The sequence below is a fragment of the Vigna umbellata genome, chromosome 4 (assembly GCF_029865625.1).
Source record: "Vigna umbellata cultivar VRB3 chromosome 4, Vumbellata_1.0, whole genome shotgun sequence".
Classification (NCBI taxonomy): Eukaryota; Viridiplantae; Streptophyta; class Magnoliopsida; order Fabales; family Fabaceae; genus Vigna; species Vigna umbellata.
Genome location: NC_142168.1, coordinates 42,132,214 through 42,150,787, shown reverse-complemented (window position 1 = coordinate 42,150,787; position 18,574 = coordinate 42,132,214). Strand labels below are relative to the sequence as shown.

The 18,574-nt window shown below is 33.4% G+C and overlaps 1 protein-coding gene and 1 pseudogene across 2 annotated transcripts; both read left to right on the top strand.

Moving 5' to 3' along the window:
- The first annotated feature begins 1,197 nt into the window (after positions 1-1,197).
- LOC124847787 (glucose-6-phosphate 1-dehydrogenase, cytoplasmic isoform-like) lies at positions 1,198-12,700 on the top strand. 2 transcript variants are annotated; one of them, XM_088112306.1, is made up of 16 exons: positions 1,198-1,400; positions 2,018-2,231; positions 3,330-3,415; positions 3,886-3,952; positions 4,064-4,250; positions 7,008-7,165; positions 7,251-7,319; positions 7,546-7,604; positions 7,849-7,885; positions 8,402-8,473; positions 9,741-9,888; positions 10,145-10,267; positions 10,724-10,794; positions 11,707-11,822; positions 12,176-12,221; positions 12,300-12,700. In XM_088112306.1, the coding sequence occupies exons 2-16, from the start codon at positions 2,055-2,057 to the stop codon at positions 12,468-12,470; spliced, it is 1,587 nt and encodes a 528-aa protein (XP_087968432.1). In that variant the 5' UTR covers positions 1,198-1,400; positions 2,018-2,054; the 3' UTR covers positions 12,471-12,700. The 2 variants fall into 2 exon arrangements, with proteins under 2 accessions (XP_087968432.1, XP_047181311.1); XM_047325355.2 differs by having other exon boundaries at positions 1,200-1,400; positions 10,145-10,240.
- A 1,940-nt stretch (positions 12,701-14,640) lies between these two features.
- Positions 14,641-15,843, top strand: LOC148200249 (uncharacterized; annotated as a pseudogene).
- The last annotated feature ends 2,731 nt before the right edge of the window (positions 15,844-18,574 follow it).

Below are 18,574 nucleotides of genomic sequence, written 5' to 3'. Positions count from 1 at the left end.
AATTTCACTTGTTATATCCTAAATTCTATACCAATTTTCCAACTTATCAAATGACAATCTATCATATATCTCAAACAAAATTTTCAATGATGAAATCAATGCAAACATACATTCCAAATCAATCACAACCTATAATTCATGTACACATAAATCAAATTATAGTAAAACTTAAGAACAATGATATTTAACTTCACTTACCTTATAGAAGACCAAAACGCTATAAAAAGCCTAAAACAGCTCCACAAGAACATAAAATCATATTTTCTCCTAAGAACCAGACAAACATAATCAAGGTACAACGTTAGGACCACTGATAAGTAGAGAGTCTTATAGAGGACTCAAATGTCACATGCATCCATAATAGACTCGAACGTAAAGAAAGACAAAACATACCAAAAGAGGAGAAAAAAATGAACTTACTCTATCTAAGAAATTGGTCGCTCCAAATTGAAGAACTTGTCGTCATAATCAATCTTACAGTTTCAATTCTTCAATCATACAAACAGAAGATGAGAACTCCTAGAAAAAAAGTCAAAAAATTCTAGAAAAATAATTTCTAGAGAGATAACGTGCTTTAAAATTATGAATCTCATTCATAATAAAATTATTTATATTAAAATCCTTTAATATTAAATAAATCGAGTATAACTATTTTTAAACCATTATCATTTCTAAAATTTGTTTTTTAAGTCTTACAATAGTCAAATAAAATAATAATAACTGTCAATATTATCTCCTTTAATAAAACTATTTCAACAGTGAAAAGACAAAAAGTGTGTTAATTTTTTTATTTACTATTTTATTTTAATGAGTTAAAAATTTTGCACTTATATTAATTTTAATTTTATATATTTATCTAAATAATATATATATATATATATATATATATATATATATAGTATTCATAATTTATGATTTTAATGTATGAAAAAATATAATTATAATGTAAAGTGACAAAATTAAATTAGTAACATTTGTAGTTATATTGAATGGATAAATAGTTTATTTCTTCTATTTCTCTTTTCTTTTTTTGTATCAAGATAGCTCCAGAGATACAAATGTAATCATTTTAAAATATAATTAAAAGTGATACAAGAATATGAAATTTGTATATTGGTTATAATTTATACACATATAAAGAACATAAAATGAGGATGGCAGTGCAAAACGTAAATTTTTGTTTATAATTATTCATAACATCAAGGGTATGAAAGTAAATAGGAGAAGATGAAGGGGAATGTGAAATCGCAGTTGCCACTTGAGGAACACAGTTCGTTGACAATGGTTGTTCTAGTTCACGATTGATTCACCCAGGGAAATTCGTTGAACGATAAAGTCGCTACTATTGCACTTTCAATCCTTAAAAAATCAATCAATACTGCTACTTCTGTGTGAGCTACGTAATTTTCATTACTTGCTGTATATTTCTTGACTGCTAAGCATTATTTATGAGTAGCGTGATTTAAATTTTACAAGCTTCATGTTTCTATTCGGTATTTGGTTTCTTTTCCTTTTTGTTTGTCATTGTGATTGAATCTTAATTATCTTTTTTACCAATATCAGTGTTTGGAATGGTATTTTTTGTTCTGGTTTGGGAAATTACCTACTCGATCAGATACTGCTCGCGGTACTGTGTTTTGAATTGTTTGATTGTGAGAATAAATTTCGTTTCTAAAAGGATAAAGTAAGCAATATTTGACATCGGATGAAAAAATTAACTATGATATTCCATCATGATCATGATTTGTTGTTACACATATCACTTTGTATGAATGGATGATCTTTTTCATGAGTGACTATGTGTTTGGTTTGGTATTTGGAATTTTGGATCCACTTTTGACTGTATCGGACACCAAACCAAACTTAGTTTACCTTTGAAAGTTAGGTGTTTATGTTAAAGGAGCTGGTCTAGTAGGAATTGAAGCTTTAAATTTATGAACTGTTTTCCTATATGCTTTCTGTGATTAGCATCTTTGAAGGATATTTGGTTAATTGCAACTTGTTTGTTTGATGTCAGACAGAAGGTTATATTTGTTTGGTACTGCTGATAGAGGATGAAGTCAAGTGAATGGCATGTTGAAAGAAGGCAAAGTTCAAAATTTGAATCCCCTTCCTCAAGGGATTCAGAAAATGCGCATGAGACAGGGTCACTCTCCATTGTTATACTTGGTGCTTCTGGTGATCTTGCAAAGAAAAAGACGTTTCCAGCACTTTTCCACCTATATGAGCAGGTTTTATAACCTATGTTTGTGTGTTAAATAAAGGAATAAAGAATAACCTTTCTGGACCAGTTACTTAATGCCTAGTTTTCTGAAAGACTAAAATAATTTTGTATTAGAGAGGTTGAGTACATGAAATGACATGCTAAACAAATAGAAAATTTGATGGATTCTCATTAAACCTCAGCTGCTCCTAAAGCTGCCATGTACAAGACCTGATCCAGCACTAAACCATCCAATCCCCTGCACATATTAAATACAACCAGTAGCTATAAAATCAGCACCTACACTGATAAACACTACACAACACACATCTTGTCACATCACACATTACATTATCCCACCTTTACCAATGAACTTGAATAACATGATGCAGGGATTGGGAAAGAGTAGATCGGTATAACATCTATCTCTGGGCATCTTTAATATTTGGACCATCATTTCAAAAGTCTTTAATACAGAAAGGCTTCCCCCATGGTATTTAGTGCTTGTTATTAAAACAAAAGGATTTGATATAGATCATCATTGAAGTATTAGTGAACCACTGAAAGACCCTTAATGGAATGTGTATTAGAATGTTATAGTTTTAATCTAGCAATTTTTTAAAACTTTTCTTCTTATTCATATATTCTACCTAAAATTAAGATTTGATAAAATTTTAATTGGATGTGAACGGCCTATCACCTCTTTTGTATGGACTTGGAAGTTGAGACTGGGTATGTAAACTCTAGTTAAAACCATTTAATAGGATTTTGATATAAAATCTAAATAGCCTGTATAGAAAATTGGTTTATGACAAAACACATTGGCATTATTTGATCTGTGTAGCAAGCCCTCTATGATCAATGGGGTTGGATCTAATAGAAGGGACTAGTTCACACAAGATGGGAAACCAAGGTTTGAATATCTGCTGGCAGAGGTGTCCCAGATTTAATACCCGATTGCGGGAAACAGATTACGTCTAAAGGAAAATAGTTGTGGGATACCGAAAAAACTATATTCTACATGATAACCTAAGCAAATATCTATTACTAACTCATCTTGTACAAGGAGGATTTTCTAACTGATGTATGCTTAACAATTTTTCTAAATTTTGGTGGCATTTTGCAGGGATTCCTACCACAAAATGAGGTTTGTATTTTTGGCTATGCTAGGACAAAAATCACTGATGACGAATTGAAAAACCGCTTACGTGGGTGAGTTTTTTTTCTTTTTCTTTTAAGTTGCATAATCTATATCTTTCCTAATATATATAAAATAAATTAAAAAAATCGTGGAAATCAATTTCTTTCTACTATTATTTCTTTTATGTAAGTATAACATTATTTCAAATGCATCAGTATCCTGTGAAATAACAGAGCCTATTTCATGGATCCGTGTTTCCATAACATTAAAATTTTATAGCATGTTTAGTAAAACTTAATTTTGGTAAAAAAAATTACTTATTTCTCAAAAGATCCCTAATATAGCAAAAGTAAGTGACTATTTCTCAAAATTAAACCGAACTAAATATGAATTTGAAGTTTGTTCCATGATTGTTGTCTTACATGTTTGCTTTCTGCTTCTTTCATTCTTGTTATACTTGATATTTGTCATTTTCATCCCTTATTTAAGCAGATTCTCGGTGCAATAAATGATAGGAAATTGGTTGTTGTTTGATGTGCAGCTATCTTGTTCCTGGAAGAGATTCTTCCTCTGAGCAGTTGGAGAATGTATCAAAGTTCTTGCATCTGGTTGGTGTTGACTGCCTTGAATCATTTTATAATTTTCTGCTATTCACTCACTGAAATTACTCATCTGATTGATCAAACGTTCATTCTTTTTCCCCTTTCTCTTCCCATTAGATCAAATATGTAAGCGGCTCTTATGATTCTAAGGATGGTTTCTGTAATTTGGATAAAGAGATTTCAGAGCATGAATCTTTGAAAAGTAGCGCTCAGGGTTCTTCCCGAAGGCTTTTCTATCTTGCCCTTCCTCCTACAGTATACCAATCAGTTTGCAAGATGATCAAGACTTATTGCATGAACAAATGTAAGATTTAGCATCCATTGTTTTGACATGAATCTAGTAACATTTGGTTGCAAACTTTAATATGAACTCTTAACTTGGGAAGAGTAACAAACCTTGTATGCCATAGCTCAAGACATGCTACAAGTAATTCTCAGTCGGACAACTACTCCAGTCTGTACTTCAGAGGTCACTTTCAGCTCTTCAATTTTCTTAAAAATAAAATCTAAATTGCAGATTTCTTTTGTTCTTTCTTTGTGATTTTTTTCTTGATGACACTTGATCTGTATTGAAGTCACTGCTGTTGGTCTATACTGTAAAACATAACTGCTTCCAGAGGCTGAAACATTGCTTTGATTTCCGATTTACTGCATAACTACTGGTGGCTTTGTCATATTTTTGTGTGTTTATGCTAGGAAATAATTCTGAAATAAACTTGGAAGTCTGTTTGATAGATAGAATCAACTAAACAGAGCTCAGTCATTGCCTTTGCAAAGAAGGTCTGAGCTGCATAATATCAGTTGCTGAATATGTTCTTCGAATTAAATAGGAGTATAATGCTTTAACTCATAATGACATCGGGGATCTGGTTTCTTTACCCTCTGGCAGGAAAGCAGTTAGTCATCAATGAGTTTTTAGGTAAAAGAAAATGTTGATGGAACTGTTAACAAATATAAAGCCAAATTAGTTGCAAAGTGATTCCACCAATGGGTTTGATTTTCATGAAACTTTGTCTCCTGTTATCAAACCTATTACCGTCATGATTATTCTTACTATTGCTTTAATCAAATGGATAGGATTTTGTTTTATTTGGATCTTAATGATGCCTTTCTCAATGGCACTCTAGAAGAAATATTATATATACAGTCCAACCTCCCGGATTTGAGGCCGCAGATAAATCTTTGGTCTGCAAGCTTAATAAAGCCATTTATGGCTTAAAACAAGCACCGAGACAATGGTTTAAGAAACTCACCACGACTCTTTTGAAGCTTGGTTTCCGTTCTAGTAAATGTGATCCTTCACTATATACCTATCAATATGACTCTCATATTGTTCACCTATTGGTATATCTTCATGATATCATTTTCACTGGTATCTCTGTATCTCTTATTCAGCAACTCACTCAGAACTTGAACTCTAATTTTTCTCTCAGGCAGCTGGGTAAACTTGCCTACTTTCTAGGTATTGAATCAACTACCTTTTTGACAAGAATATTGTGATGACTGAAAGTAAATATATTAAAGACCTTTTGCATTAAACAAAGATGACTGAATCTCAACCTATACCATCTCCTATGGCCTCATCTTGCAAACTATTTAAAACAAGATCAGATTTATTTTTGGATCCTAGCCTTTACAGATCAGTCGTTGGAGCTTAGCAACATGCTACTCTTGAAAGACCTGGAAATAGTTATGATGTCAACAAAGTCTGTCAATTCATGTTAAATACTTAGGGTACTCATTGGACAACTGTTAAAGGAATCCTTAGATACCTTAAGGGCACTCTTTCTTACAGTCTTGGCATGCAACCAGCCTTTGCAACTCATCCTTTTTCTATCATAGCCTTGTGTGATGCTAACTGGACTTCTGATATTGATGATAGAAAGTTCAGTTATGATCTGCAATATTTGGGGTACCCAATCTCTTTTGTTGGTGATCCCACAAGCAATGTGTCACTGCTAGATCAAGCACTGAAGCTGAATATCGCAGCTTAGCTCAATCTTCAAAAGAAATTATCTGAACTCAAGCTCTTGTGAAAGAATTATATATTTCTTCCTTCTCTCTTGTCATGCTCTGTGACAATAAAAATGTTGTTGCTATAGCACAAAACCGTGTATTTCACTCGAGAATGAAGCAGATTTGGGTTTGTGATCAAGTGTTATCCAAACAACTTGAATTTTATCATTTTCCTAACTTGGATTAGTGGGTGATATTCTTAACAAGCCTCTTTCTTTTAACCATTATGAACTTCTTAGAAGCAAACTCAATGTGCAGGATTTTGTATGTAAAAATCCTTCCCCTAGAGTTTTAGGGGCTTATAAGAGATTTAAACGTGAACATTCAGTTATTGAACTGGATGTTAATTAGTTATCTGTTTTTCTGTTATAATTAGTGTGATACTGTTGTAACCGCTTCTTGAGTCTATATATGTTCAACTTGTGTCTTCTTTCTCATTCAGTGCAATAATAATTCCATTCACTTCCTGTTAATCTTCTCTGGTTTCTCTCATACCTAGAATTCTAATATGATATTTAGAATATTAATGAGTTAGTTACTTGAAGTGTTAGTTAGATATAATAGAGGAAGGAGAGAAAGGAAAAGGATATTAATTTTGTAGATTGGGTATTTGCTCTTTGTGAAGTGAAAACCCTTGGAGGAGAGTGTGTTCTTCTATTTCTTGTTCTTTTATTCTATTAAAAAAAATATTTTTTTCCTTTCTCTTTTCAATTCTTGGATCCTAACACCTTTCCACTGGATTATTGTAGTTACAGGTCTCTCGATTCTCAAAACTGTCCCCCTTTTCCTTCTAAGCTTCCTATTAAAGGACTTCTTTCTGCTAACTAACTCTTAGCCGTAAAAGTTACCTTGTATTCTTACTTTTCTTTTTAAGACTCCTCCTATAATAAACCTGCAATCCTGTGTGATTATTAACTTGTTGTGCTAGCTCCTGCCTAACACCATCATCCCAAGTAAATGCGTCTAATTTCCCTACCTGGCCTAAGTTGCATCTTCATTTCCAACATTGTTTTTATTGATGATTTCATCTATTTTCATGTTGTAGCTGATCTTGGTGGGTGGACTCGTATTATTGTTGAGAAGCCTTTTGGTAAGGATCTAGAATCTGCAGAGCAACTCAGTACCCAGATTGGAGAGTTGTTTGAAGAACCGCAGATTTATCGTATTGATCACTACTTAGGGAAGGAACTAGTGCAGAATATGGTAGCAAATGACTACTTAATGGCTCTCTTTTTATTTGCTTCATAAACTCGGCCTAAACCCTTTTCATTTGACTTCTATTTTCTAGTTAGTACTTCGTTTTGCAAACCGGTTATTCATGCCGCAATGGAACCGTGACAACATTGCTAATGTGCAGGTGAGGGAGTTACCATTGAAATCAAACAAGGCCTTATTAGTTGCCTTGACAATTCGTATTTCTCAATTTGCCTCATCGTAACTGTTAAATCTTTTTTTGTGGCCCTGCTAAATTCTGTCTGTTATTACTGCTAAATTCTGTCTGTTATTACCTAGTTCATCTACTTCATGACCAAACATTTACATGCCACATTCAAATTGAGTTTTACGCTGTTTTTTTGTGGTAGATCGTTTTCAGAGAAGATTTTGGAACTGAAGGCCGAGGTGGATATTTTGACCAATATGGGTATGTGTAGTAAGTCATTTATTTTTTAAACTAAGCTGCCTAGTGACAAGTCAAAGCCATAATAGGTTGTCAAATGAGTAATATTGAGAATTATGTACTGATTTTACTTTGTTAACGATGTTGATGGTGAAACTTTTCTGGCTTTTTAAGTACCATCCGTCAATGCTTAAGCTTTATTTTCTATTGTTTTATATCATTGAGATTAGAAAAAACCAAAATCACTAACGTACTTTTTATTTGGCAGAATTATTCGAGATATAATTCAAAATCATCTGCTGCAGGTACGGCCTTTATTTTAGGCTGAGAAAGATATATTCTTTTACATTACTATTTACCATGGTTGATTAAACAATATTATCAAAAGCCACAATATTGTTTAAATTCACTTCCCCCTAAACTTCTAATCTTACTAGAGTTATGTTCTATAAAACAAAATAACGTTGTTGTGGAAAGTACTGATATTTTGTGCTGATTATTTATGCATTGCATTTTGTAATATTTAGGTGAAAATTCATTTTTAGAGATGAAGGTGTATTAGGGATAATATTTATCACTGATTTGTTTTTAGTAAGCTTTAAACAAACAACATTAAATCATTTAATTTCTGATTTTTTTTTTTCATTTTAAGCATTAAATTGAATTTCAAACAGGCCTTAGCAATTCTTATGAAAGGGCCTGAATCTTCCTGTAATCAGTGATTGCAAGACCAACTACGTTCTTAATAGGCTTGAACAAACTTCACAATTTTTCAGTGTCTACATTTTTTTTCAACATTCATTGTTTTTCTATAAACTCAGGTTTTTTGCTTGGTTGCTATGGAAAAACCAGTTTCTCTCAAGGCCGAACACATTCGGGATGAGAAAGTGAAGGTTTGTCTCTTTCATCTAATTTTTTATGGAAATAGTTTTTCTTCTATGTTATATATCAGAAACAAGAAATAGGAAAATAATAAGACAAGGGAAATCATATCAATATTATTAATCAAAAAAGGGAAAAAGAAATACAGTAGGCTAAAGATCCTACTACCACATAGCAAGCTCCTTTAAGGAAAAGAACATTCCCTGCCTATATCAGAATTCAATAAAATCCCGACTTCCCTATATTCTCCCTAACCCCTCTAAAATGATGAGGAATCAATTTAAGTTTTGGATTTTCTTTATAATTTTTATTATTTCCTTTTAGTTAAGTGGCTGGTTTGTCTCAATGGAAGATCCAAAACTACAAGAGAAGGTGATGACCATTCATATTCTTAGTGAGAAAAAAAGATGGATGTAGTGGGAATTAGAGACAAACTAGTCAAAGTTAAACATCAGCAGCAACTCCACCTTCTTGACAGATTGTCAGAACTCATCAAACGGGTCGTTGTTTGGGTCAAATGTAACCTCTCATGGCCAAGCCAGCAACTCCACTATTTCTTGACAATAACTCCATGAGTTTCGCATGGTTGGAATCAGCCTTGAGTTTCTGTCCTGAAACGTTTTCTCTCGTGGCCTAAACCTGCAAAGCGTTTTGAAGTCAACAACTTCTGTCAGTGCGATGAACTTTGCAACCATTTTAACAACCTCTTTCGACCACTGGACTATCCGCTCATATCTAGCAAGTCGGACCAAATGTTAGAGATCAGATACAAGAAATAGGAGAATAACAGGACGGGGAGATAATATTAGTATAATTACTCAAAAAGAAATAACAAGTATAGTAGGGTGAAAATCATGCTGCCACAGAGCAAGCTCCTTCAAAGAAAACGACATTCCCTATCCATAACAAAATTCTCAAAATTCCGACTTCTTTCTCTCCTATTTTTCTCCCCTTTATTCTAATTACCTCCCTCACTCATTAACTGATTCTGTAACATCTTTTGTCATTTCAGCATTTCTCTCACACCTATTTGTTTTCTCCTTTTATTAACCCTTCAAACCTTGGGCTTACTGCCAACGTCTAAGCCCACATTCCCATTCCCATCATTATTTTCTTGCTCTCTTGGTTTGTTCTCATGTTTTGTCCATAATGTTTTGTTCCCATTGTTATCACTAATGAATTGAAACTAGACACAATCCTTCTTTATGATTACCCAGAATTTTGACTGTGTTCCAACTTTAGTCTATACCACTTTCTGATTGATATAAAAAATTGCAGGTTCTTGAATCAGTACTGCCTATTAAAGATGATGAGGTTGTTCTAGGACAATATGAAGGCTATAGAGATGATTCCACCGTACCTGACCATTCGAATACTCCTACTTTTGCAACTGTTATTCTGAGAGTAAACAATGAGAGATGGGATGGTATGTGAAAAACCAATCTATCTTGTTCCTGAAAGACAAATCTGAACTTTAGGTTCAGGGATGCTATAGGGAGATATTTCTGACATTTCTTTGCTTTATTCATGCTGAATTTTTGGAATATAATTATTCAGTCCATCTTTTTATGTGTATGTTTGAGTGCATTATTTTTGTATTTTTTATGCTATATATTTCTGTGACTTTGATCAACTGAACTGCAATTGAGACATTTTCACACCTAGCTCCTTTCTGATGTTAGGTGTTCCATTCATACTAAAGGCTGGGAAGGCCCTAAGTTCAAGAAAGGCAGATATAAGAGTTCAATTCAAGGATGTTCCTGGTGACATTTTCAAGTGTATGGCACCAAATTTTCAATATTTGGGTGAACTATCTTCAAGTCATGCATCTTTAATTATATATAGTAAATACATCAATCATGACCATGGCATTGAATATATCTATTTGTCATCCATCATGTGCACTCAGATATGGTATACAACCCATTATTTAAAAGACATGGAATTTTTGTGATAGGATTATCTAGTTAGACTTTATTCACTTCGGTTTCAAATACAAATATTAGTGTATGTGCATAAAATTATCTTACCGCTGCCAAAAGTGATGTTTTTATTAGGGGTTCATATGTATGATCCATAATTCCAACAAAGGCAACATGCAGGAGGAACTTGTTCTTTATTGGCAAAGTATAAATGCATTGAAAAATAAAATAAATATTAGCTAGAGTGTGTTTTTCCATACCTTGGTGAGTACTGAAGTACCTATTGATCTAAATTTCAAACTATGCTTAGACCTTATTGTAAATTTATTCTTGTTTTAGGTCAAAAGCAGGAGAGAAATGAGTTTGTCATACGCCTGCAACCCTCAGAAGCTATGTACATGAAGCTAATAGTATGTCTATCATGCTGATAACACTTAACAAGAACTGTTCTGCCATTTGTTTTGGCTTAATTACCTCTGGAAGTTTCATATGTGTCATTGAGGAAAGTATTTTTAAGTGTTCAAATTTAGATATTTAGTGTTTATGTATTGAAAAATGTAAAGATATCATGACAGTTTGGAACCAATTATCCTGAAATGCAAATGGCAACTTTTCTAGTTAATTTGTTGTCAGCTTTAGCAACATCTTATCTCTTTTACTTGTTATCTTGAGTTCATGAAAGAAATCTATATGTTAAATTCTGTTGGAAATAATGTACTTAGGAAATGGTATGTTCGTATCGCATATCACATGATAAAATGCATTTAGTACTTACGAGTATTAGTTTCTAGGAATTTGTTTTTAATTAGTAGTAGCCTGAGACATAGTCTCAACTAAGTCTATTAAGAGTTTATATATGTGGATATATGTAGAACATATTTCTCACATTTTCAGTGAATAACAGAATATTTCCAGTTTCTAAATTCTCTCTATACAATATTCTGCTATATCTTCCTCTAAATCTCCTATCATAAATTCTACGTGTTATCTAAGTGTATCCAGTCCTACAAGGATCACATGCTACATGTCTAGTCCTAGACATGAAGGATGTGCGCTAAGACACCGCAAGATGTTTAGAATAATGGCCAGAACTCTCCACAAGAGTGGGGCATTTCTCCTCTCTTGAGCTAGCTTTATTGAGTGAGTTATCTTCAATTCATCTCTGATATGTTATCAGAATATATCATCCACTTTGATCTGTGTTGTTACAATTCAGTTGTCTTGCTTTTTGTTACCACTGTTGCTGCTCAACCAGTTCAATGCACCTACTAAAATAATTCAATGATATGTCTAAGAATGGACTATTATCTGATTTTGTGCAGGTCAAGAAACCTGGACTGGATATAGAAACAGTTCAAAGTGAACTAGATTTGTCATATAGGCAACGTTATCAAGGAGTAACCATTCCAGAGGCTTATGAACGTCTAATTCTTGACACGTACGTTGCTCTTACAACTTCATGTTTAATTGTTTAATGGCTTGTCTCCTGAGAACAGACATCTCAAGGTGTTAAAAAAGTATACTTTAATTTGGACTACATATTTTTTTATCGGCAAATATTAGTTGTTAGCTTTTGAAAATGGAGGAGTTGAACCTACAACCTCTCTCACCCTCTTTTCAAAACCCTTCCAACCAACTTATATCTCGCAAATGTTAGTGGGAGAAGTTAAACCCACAACCTCTCCTACATTCCTTTTCAACTTTTCCTACTAGGTCAACTTTATATTTAACCGTTTATTTGAAGGAAATAGCTTTTGTGAATATCAATGACAAACAGAATTTTTTTTACAGAATTAGAGGTGATCAGCAACATTTTGTTCGCAGAGATGAGTTGAAGGTAATACAGTGCAGGCTTCATAGACCCACCCATTTCAACATTAGTTTTATTCAGTGACTGTATTTTGTTTCTTATCAGGCATCATGGGAGATCTTCACCCCTCTTTTGCACCGGATAGATAAAGGGGAGTTCAAGTCAATCCCTTACAAACCTGGAACAAGAGGTCCTGCAGAAGCAGATAAACTATTGCTGGAAAAAGCTGGTTATGTTCAAACACCCAGTTATATATGGATCCCTCCTACGTTGTAGAAAGTAAAGTCATTGCCTTAAATTGTTTATGCTTACACTTGATAAGCATGCGAAGTTCTCCTTGGAACAAGATTATTCTTTAATGGGTGATTTTATCAAGCATTTGAATATATATGTGATTGGCATACTTTATACAACCTTCTCTGTGAATGCAAAACAATGAGTGGTTGACATGGTATATACGTATCGTGCATACAAAATAAATGAAAAATGAAGTTCATTTAGTAGTATTTGTGTTTCATATGCAGTAGTCTACATTCATTGATGCACAAGGAAAGACAAATAGATCCGTCTATTTAAGTATTTTCCGAACTTATCTTAGTTTTAAAGGGAAATCTCATATTGACTGGATACGGATATATGTAGGAATCATATCTAATTCTTTTAAAAAGGTACGAGGACGGGGATGGTTACATAGATATTTATCCTGACCTCGTCTCCATACTCAGTCTCAATATCTATCCTTGTCTTTGTCGTGTCTTCGGTATCTATTTAAATTATTAAAATCTTTATAGTTTATTGGATAACCTAAAATACTTATATATATATATATATATATATATATATATATATATATATATTATATATATATATATATATATAATTCTTTTCTGTTTTTTGTTAGACATTTTTTTCCTCTCTTCTAATTATTTGGCTTGTTCTATCTTCAAAATCCACTTATATCTCTCAGATATTTTTTTTATTACTTGATTACACATTTTTTTATGTAGTTATGTTCAAAATGTTTATTATCAATTTCAGTAAATCAACTATTTTTTTAATTTTACATTTGATTATTTTTACACAGTATTTTTTTTTTCATATTTAATTATTTTTACTCAGTATTTTTTTTCATATGAGAGTGTTTAACTCTCCCAATTTCAAGTATTCAATTGCGTAAATATTTCAGAGATGTTCTTCCTACGCCTCTAGGTATTATCTCTGCATCTCCAACTTTCCTAGATTACCCTTTTGACGGTTTGCATGCCTGTACAAAAATATGAAAAAATAGAAGAATTGGCTGTTGACATTCTTTTTCAAAAATTAAAAGCAACCCTACACCCCCCAAAACCCACAATCTATGCGCCTCCCTCAAAATCAAAAGAGCTTTGTTTCTCCCTCTTGTCTCCTCCTTCAAGTCCCTCTCTCTTTGTCTTTGTATGTGTTTCTCCCTCCCTCCCTCAGTGCAATTCTTCCACTTTGTGTCTCAGTGTGCTGTTTTCTTCAAGGTCTCAAAAACGTTCAAAAACTTCATAACAAATAAAAAAATTTAACAACAAATTAACTACTAAATCATAAATAACAAAAACTTTCAAAAACAAAATAATTACATAAAATATGGAAGGTTTAATCATTTCGAAGATCCCTATTTGTGTAGATTCGTGTCAATTAGGTCCTCGTATTTTCAAATAGCTCAATTGGGTCCTTTTATGTAATATTGAGTCAATTTTGACCTTGCCGTTTAATAACCACGTGGCATAGTAAGAGGTCATTATGTGGATTTATTTGATTTTAAATTTAAAAAAGATTAAAATATGGTAAATTTAATAAAAACGGAACGTTTTTAGAAATGAAATTAAAAGGTATTAAGGTTAAGTTTGGTATTTTAGGGTCAGATATTGAGTGCGTGCAAAATTAGGAAAAATTGGGGAAAATAGGATTCGTGGGTTCGTTGTTGTGGTTCACAATTGAGGAACATTGGGTTTTAGTGAGAAATTAGGTTTAGATAAAGTTTCGTTATAGGAAATTGGCGTCATCTATCGATGGTTTTTCGGTGGAATCGGCTAGTTGTTGGCGGTGAATCACGTGGAAGGCTTTCGCGAAGTTTGTTGGAGGTGAATCACGTGTTGAGGTTAGTAAATCTGTTTTTGGTTTAATTGTTTGTATATTTTGTCCTTCTATGGTTTTTCGACAATGTTGCATGCTCATTCCCTTGTTAATTGTAATGTGGTCCCCCATGTTTAAAGTGTTGTGGGAGTTTGTTTTTGAGGTTGTGCTTTAAATTGTTGTTGCAATGTGGTCCCCCATGTTTGTTTCTTGTGTTTTTAATTTTGTTTAACTTTTGTTGTCGTTGGCCCCCATGTTTCGTTGTTGTAGTTTTAATTTTGTATAATTTTTGTTGTCATTGGCCCTGTTATTATTTTATAGGATAATTGTTATACTATCGTACATGGAGGATCATTTTCAAGTTGTTTTCCACCATGGAGGGAAATTCTCAAATGATGGGCCACTTAAGTATGAGGGGGAAAGTACAACTTTGTCTTTTGACCCAGACATGTGGAGCTACTTCCTTGTAGTTAGTCTAGTAAAAGGACTTGGATATGATGAGTTTAAGGACTTGTGGTATTCTGTGGGGGGGGGGGGTTCTGTGTTAGATAATAAGTTAGAGCCTTTGTGTGATGATAGAGGAGTCATGCACATGATTAACTTAGCTAGGCTAAATAGTGAGTTTCATCTATTTGTTGTTCACACAGCCTCTAAACCTGAGGTCATACACTTGTTAGAAAATGTTCCTCATAATAGAGATGAAGTAGAAGTTGAACCTGTGATGCATGATAGTGGGGAGACTGTAGGTATAGGTGATGATGACTGTCAAGAGCAAGGTGATGGTGACTGTGAAGAGGAAGGTGATGGTCAGTGTCAATAGCAAGGTGATGGTGAGTATGAACAACAGACTGAAATAATAGGTGAGGTGAATGACGTGCAAGTTGAAAGAGGTGAAGTTCATGGTCATGGTGAGGAGGGTGACTATGAAGAAAGTGTTCCTGTTTCAGAAGAAAGATGTGAGGGTGATGATATTGTTCAAGGTGAAATTGAAACAGAGTTTGATGTGGGTGAGTATGAAGGAGATGGTGTCGATGTTCGTAGTTCAAGTTATAGTGGTGAGGAGGCCAATGTTGATGGCAATCTTGATGTTAATGATGATTGTATGGAAGACATGGTTGACTGTGATATAGAAGACAAGGTAGGACATGGAGTTGGAAATTGCTTTGGTGATATCGAAGTTTATGTGCAATATGATGGACCATCATGGAATCAGATGTCCGATCGTGATCTTGATGATGGCATAAATACTGATGATGATAGAGGTTTGTTCGATGATGATTGGGAATTCAAACAATTAGTTAGTGGAGCAGAAAGTAATAGAGAAGATGATGAAGAAGAGAGTTATGGCAAGTTTGTAACATTTTGTATGCCTAAAACAATGGTGGATTACAAGTTGGATTTGGGCACTTATTTTGCTGACAAGCAAGATTTTTTGGATGCCATAAAAACGTATGCAGTAGAAAATGGTAGCAATATAAGATATCTTAAAACTGATAAGAAGAGAATTAGGGTCAAATGTATGAGTGCTAAAGGAAAATGCCCCTGAATGACATACTGTGCTTATATGGATGCAATACTTGAGAAATGAGAAAAATAAAAGAGGTCAACAATGAGGCTTTTAAAAACTTGATCAAAATTCCTCCCAAGTTTGTTTTTCATTGTATGTTGTGTTTGATGCAATTCATACTTGTAATAGTGGCAGACTTTGATACTAATATTTCATAACCTGTTGCAATGTAGATACTGATCACGATCAAGGTTTACCACCCAATCTAAATGTGATACATTGGTAAACAATATGTTAGAGGCATTCAATAGTGTTATGGTGCATACAAGGTCTAAGCCAATCATAAGCACATTGTAGGAGATCCGACTTTACTTGATGAAGAGATGGGAAACATAAAAGATGTGGCATTTGTAGGGAACTGGGTTACAATAGAACTTCTTGCCAGAAATCAACCCAAGAATGTGTTGTGAACCCTGACCAAACACAACAAAGTAACCCAACAAATGAACCAATCATGCCATCATCAAATGAGGGTCAAAAGCATAGGAGGGGAATTGTAATGTTTATCTTACTGCTTTGAACAATTGTAATGTTTTTGTGACAAAATTGGACAATTATAATGTTTGTCACATATTTTTGTAACCTTTTACTCATCTGAACAATTTCAGCACTTTATTAATGTTTATGGAATGCTATTTTTGCTTTTGGAATGTATGAATTCCAAATGTTTGATATTGGAATGCCAAATGTAAAAGGATAAATTTGACCATTGTGTTAATAAATACTTTCCTCTGTACCATTTTGTTCTTGTTCTGAATTTAATGAATAGTCAGGGATTTCCTCCAAATGGTTGTTCTCAACATTTATTCTCTGCACCTATCAATCAAGGATTTCCTCCAAATGGTCATTTCTATATCTTTCCATTTTTATATATTCTTTTTTGACTTACTTTCCTCCAAATGAATATATAATTAGCCTCATCCTCACTGCCTTTGGTTCCTTGTGACAATAGTACATATTTGGTTCATTGCCAGATTAAAGTTTGGTTTGGTCCTCATCAACATCACACAAAATTACCATTACAACATATCAGATTAAAGTTTGGTTGACTGTATTCAAATTGCATTACTCCATGTTTTATGTAACTAATTTATTAAAGTGAAATTTCAATCATCCCATTCTTAGTCATAAATAGATATCAGATTCCATAAGCACAACTCAATTACTTAGTCATAAACACATAATGCTGAATTTTTCACTTACGAAACAGGTCTTCATTTGATTAAAACATAACAAACCTACAACAAAGTTACAACAAATCATCCCATTCTCATCAACACTGAAACTAAAAGTATCTCTATTACACATAAAACAGAAACCAACAATATCAACACCTTCATCCACTTTTGAACAATGAACACAGATTTTTGTAAATTAACTATCATTTTCTTAGTACTCTCCATTTCTTCATTGTTTACCAAAGTTTCTTTGTTTTCTTCGCTCTTCACGTAGTTACCCCTTTCGTCAAACCTAACATCAGTGCACCATTTGAAGAAGTTTCAACCAACGTCTTCACCACCATTCTATAAAGACAACAATCAACGACAGTGTCGTGTTCTCAGAAAAAGTACCACAAATTAATTAGGTTGAATCTAACATACCTTATACTTGGAGCATCCCCAAAATTTCTTGCCTCGATTTTTCATAGTCTTGGCAGTTCTCACCACAGATCTCTATCCATAGTGGCAAATCGGTGAACAAATAATAGGGTTTTCCTTCCACTAAACATTGCATGTCGACGAACAACAAGAGTGCTCCTAGGACATCCTTTTCAAAGAAGAACAAATACAAACTCGATCACCACCACACCCACTCGCGTCGCACAACTACAAGCTCGATCACCTAAAGCACCCTTTTCAATTAGGGATTTTGAGCTTCAGATTGAGGTATTTAATGAAATCCAAATTGTTTTCCATTCCTACTTAAAATAAATCCATGTAATGACCTCTTACTGTGCCATGTGGTTATTAAATGCTAGCCTCACCATGCCACCAGGCAACAAATTTAACGTCGTCCACAACAATTGATGGCAAGATCATAATTGACTCAATTTTACATAAAAAGGGACCCAATTGAGCTCTTTGAAAATACGAGAACCTAATTAACACGAATATGCACAAATAGGGACATCCGAAATGATTAAACCAATATGAAACACATCATAAATATTACAATTTAAATAAAAAAATATAATATATATATATATATATATATATATATATATATTAAAAATTAAATAACTCATTAAATAACAAATACAACACGCATTGGAAAAACTCATATTAGACAAATTACATTGCATTAGGAAAGAAACTCATACACTAAATTGTAACTCCAAATAAAACATCAACTCTCTCATACTCACACACATCACTACAAACTCACCACCCTTCAAACTATTTCCTCCACTGCATATTTGACAACCCCACAGGCACCCATGCATAACCATTTATAACATTTTCTCACGTAAACAATATACCCTTACAAGCACCAATTTTTTTTTCTATTTCTCCCTAAAGTTTCTTTACATTTCTTTTTCTCTTGTAACCCCTAAAACCTCCTCAAGGAATACAACAATTTAAGTCCCATGCAACACGAAAATAAGAACCCATTTCCCATTCATTATTTAAGATTTACATACACACCACCTTATATCCAAGCTTTTCTTCTTTTGTATAACATATTGTAACTCTCTCTTTCACACACTCAA

Bases quoted from the DNA above. Each gene is read 5' to 3' on its own strand.
- LOC124847787 (XM_088112306.1), top strand. From the start codon at position 2,055: ATGAAGTCAAGTGAATGGCATGTTGAAAGAAGGCAAAGTTCAAAATTT. The intron at 4,251-7,007 runs GTAAGATTTAGC...TTCATGTTGTAG, and splicing joins GACTTATTGCATGAACAAAT to CTGATCTTGGTGGGTGGACT. The intron at 8,474-9,740 runs GTTTGTCTCTTT...AAAAAATTGCAG, and splicing joins TTCGGGATGAGAAAGTGAAG to GTTCTTGAATCAGTACTGCC.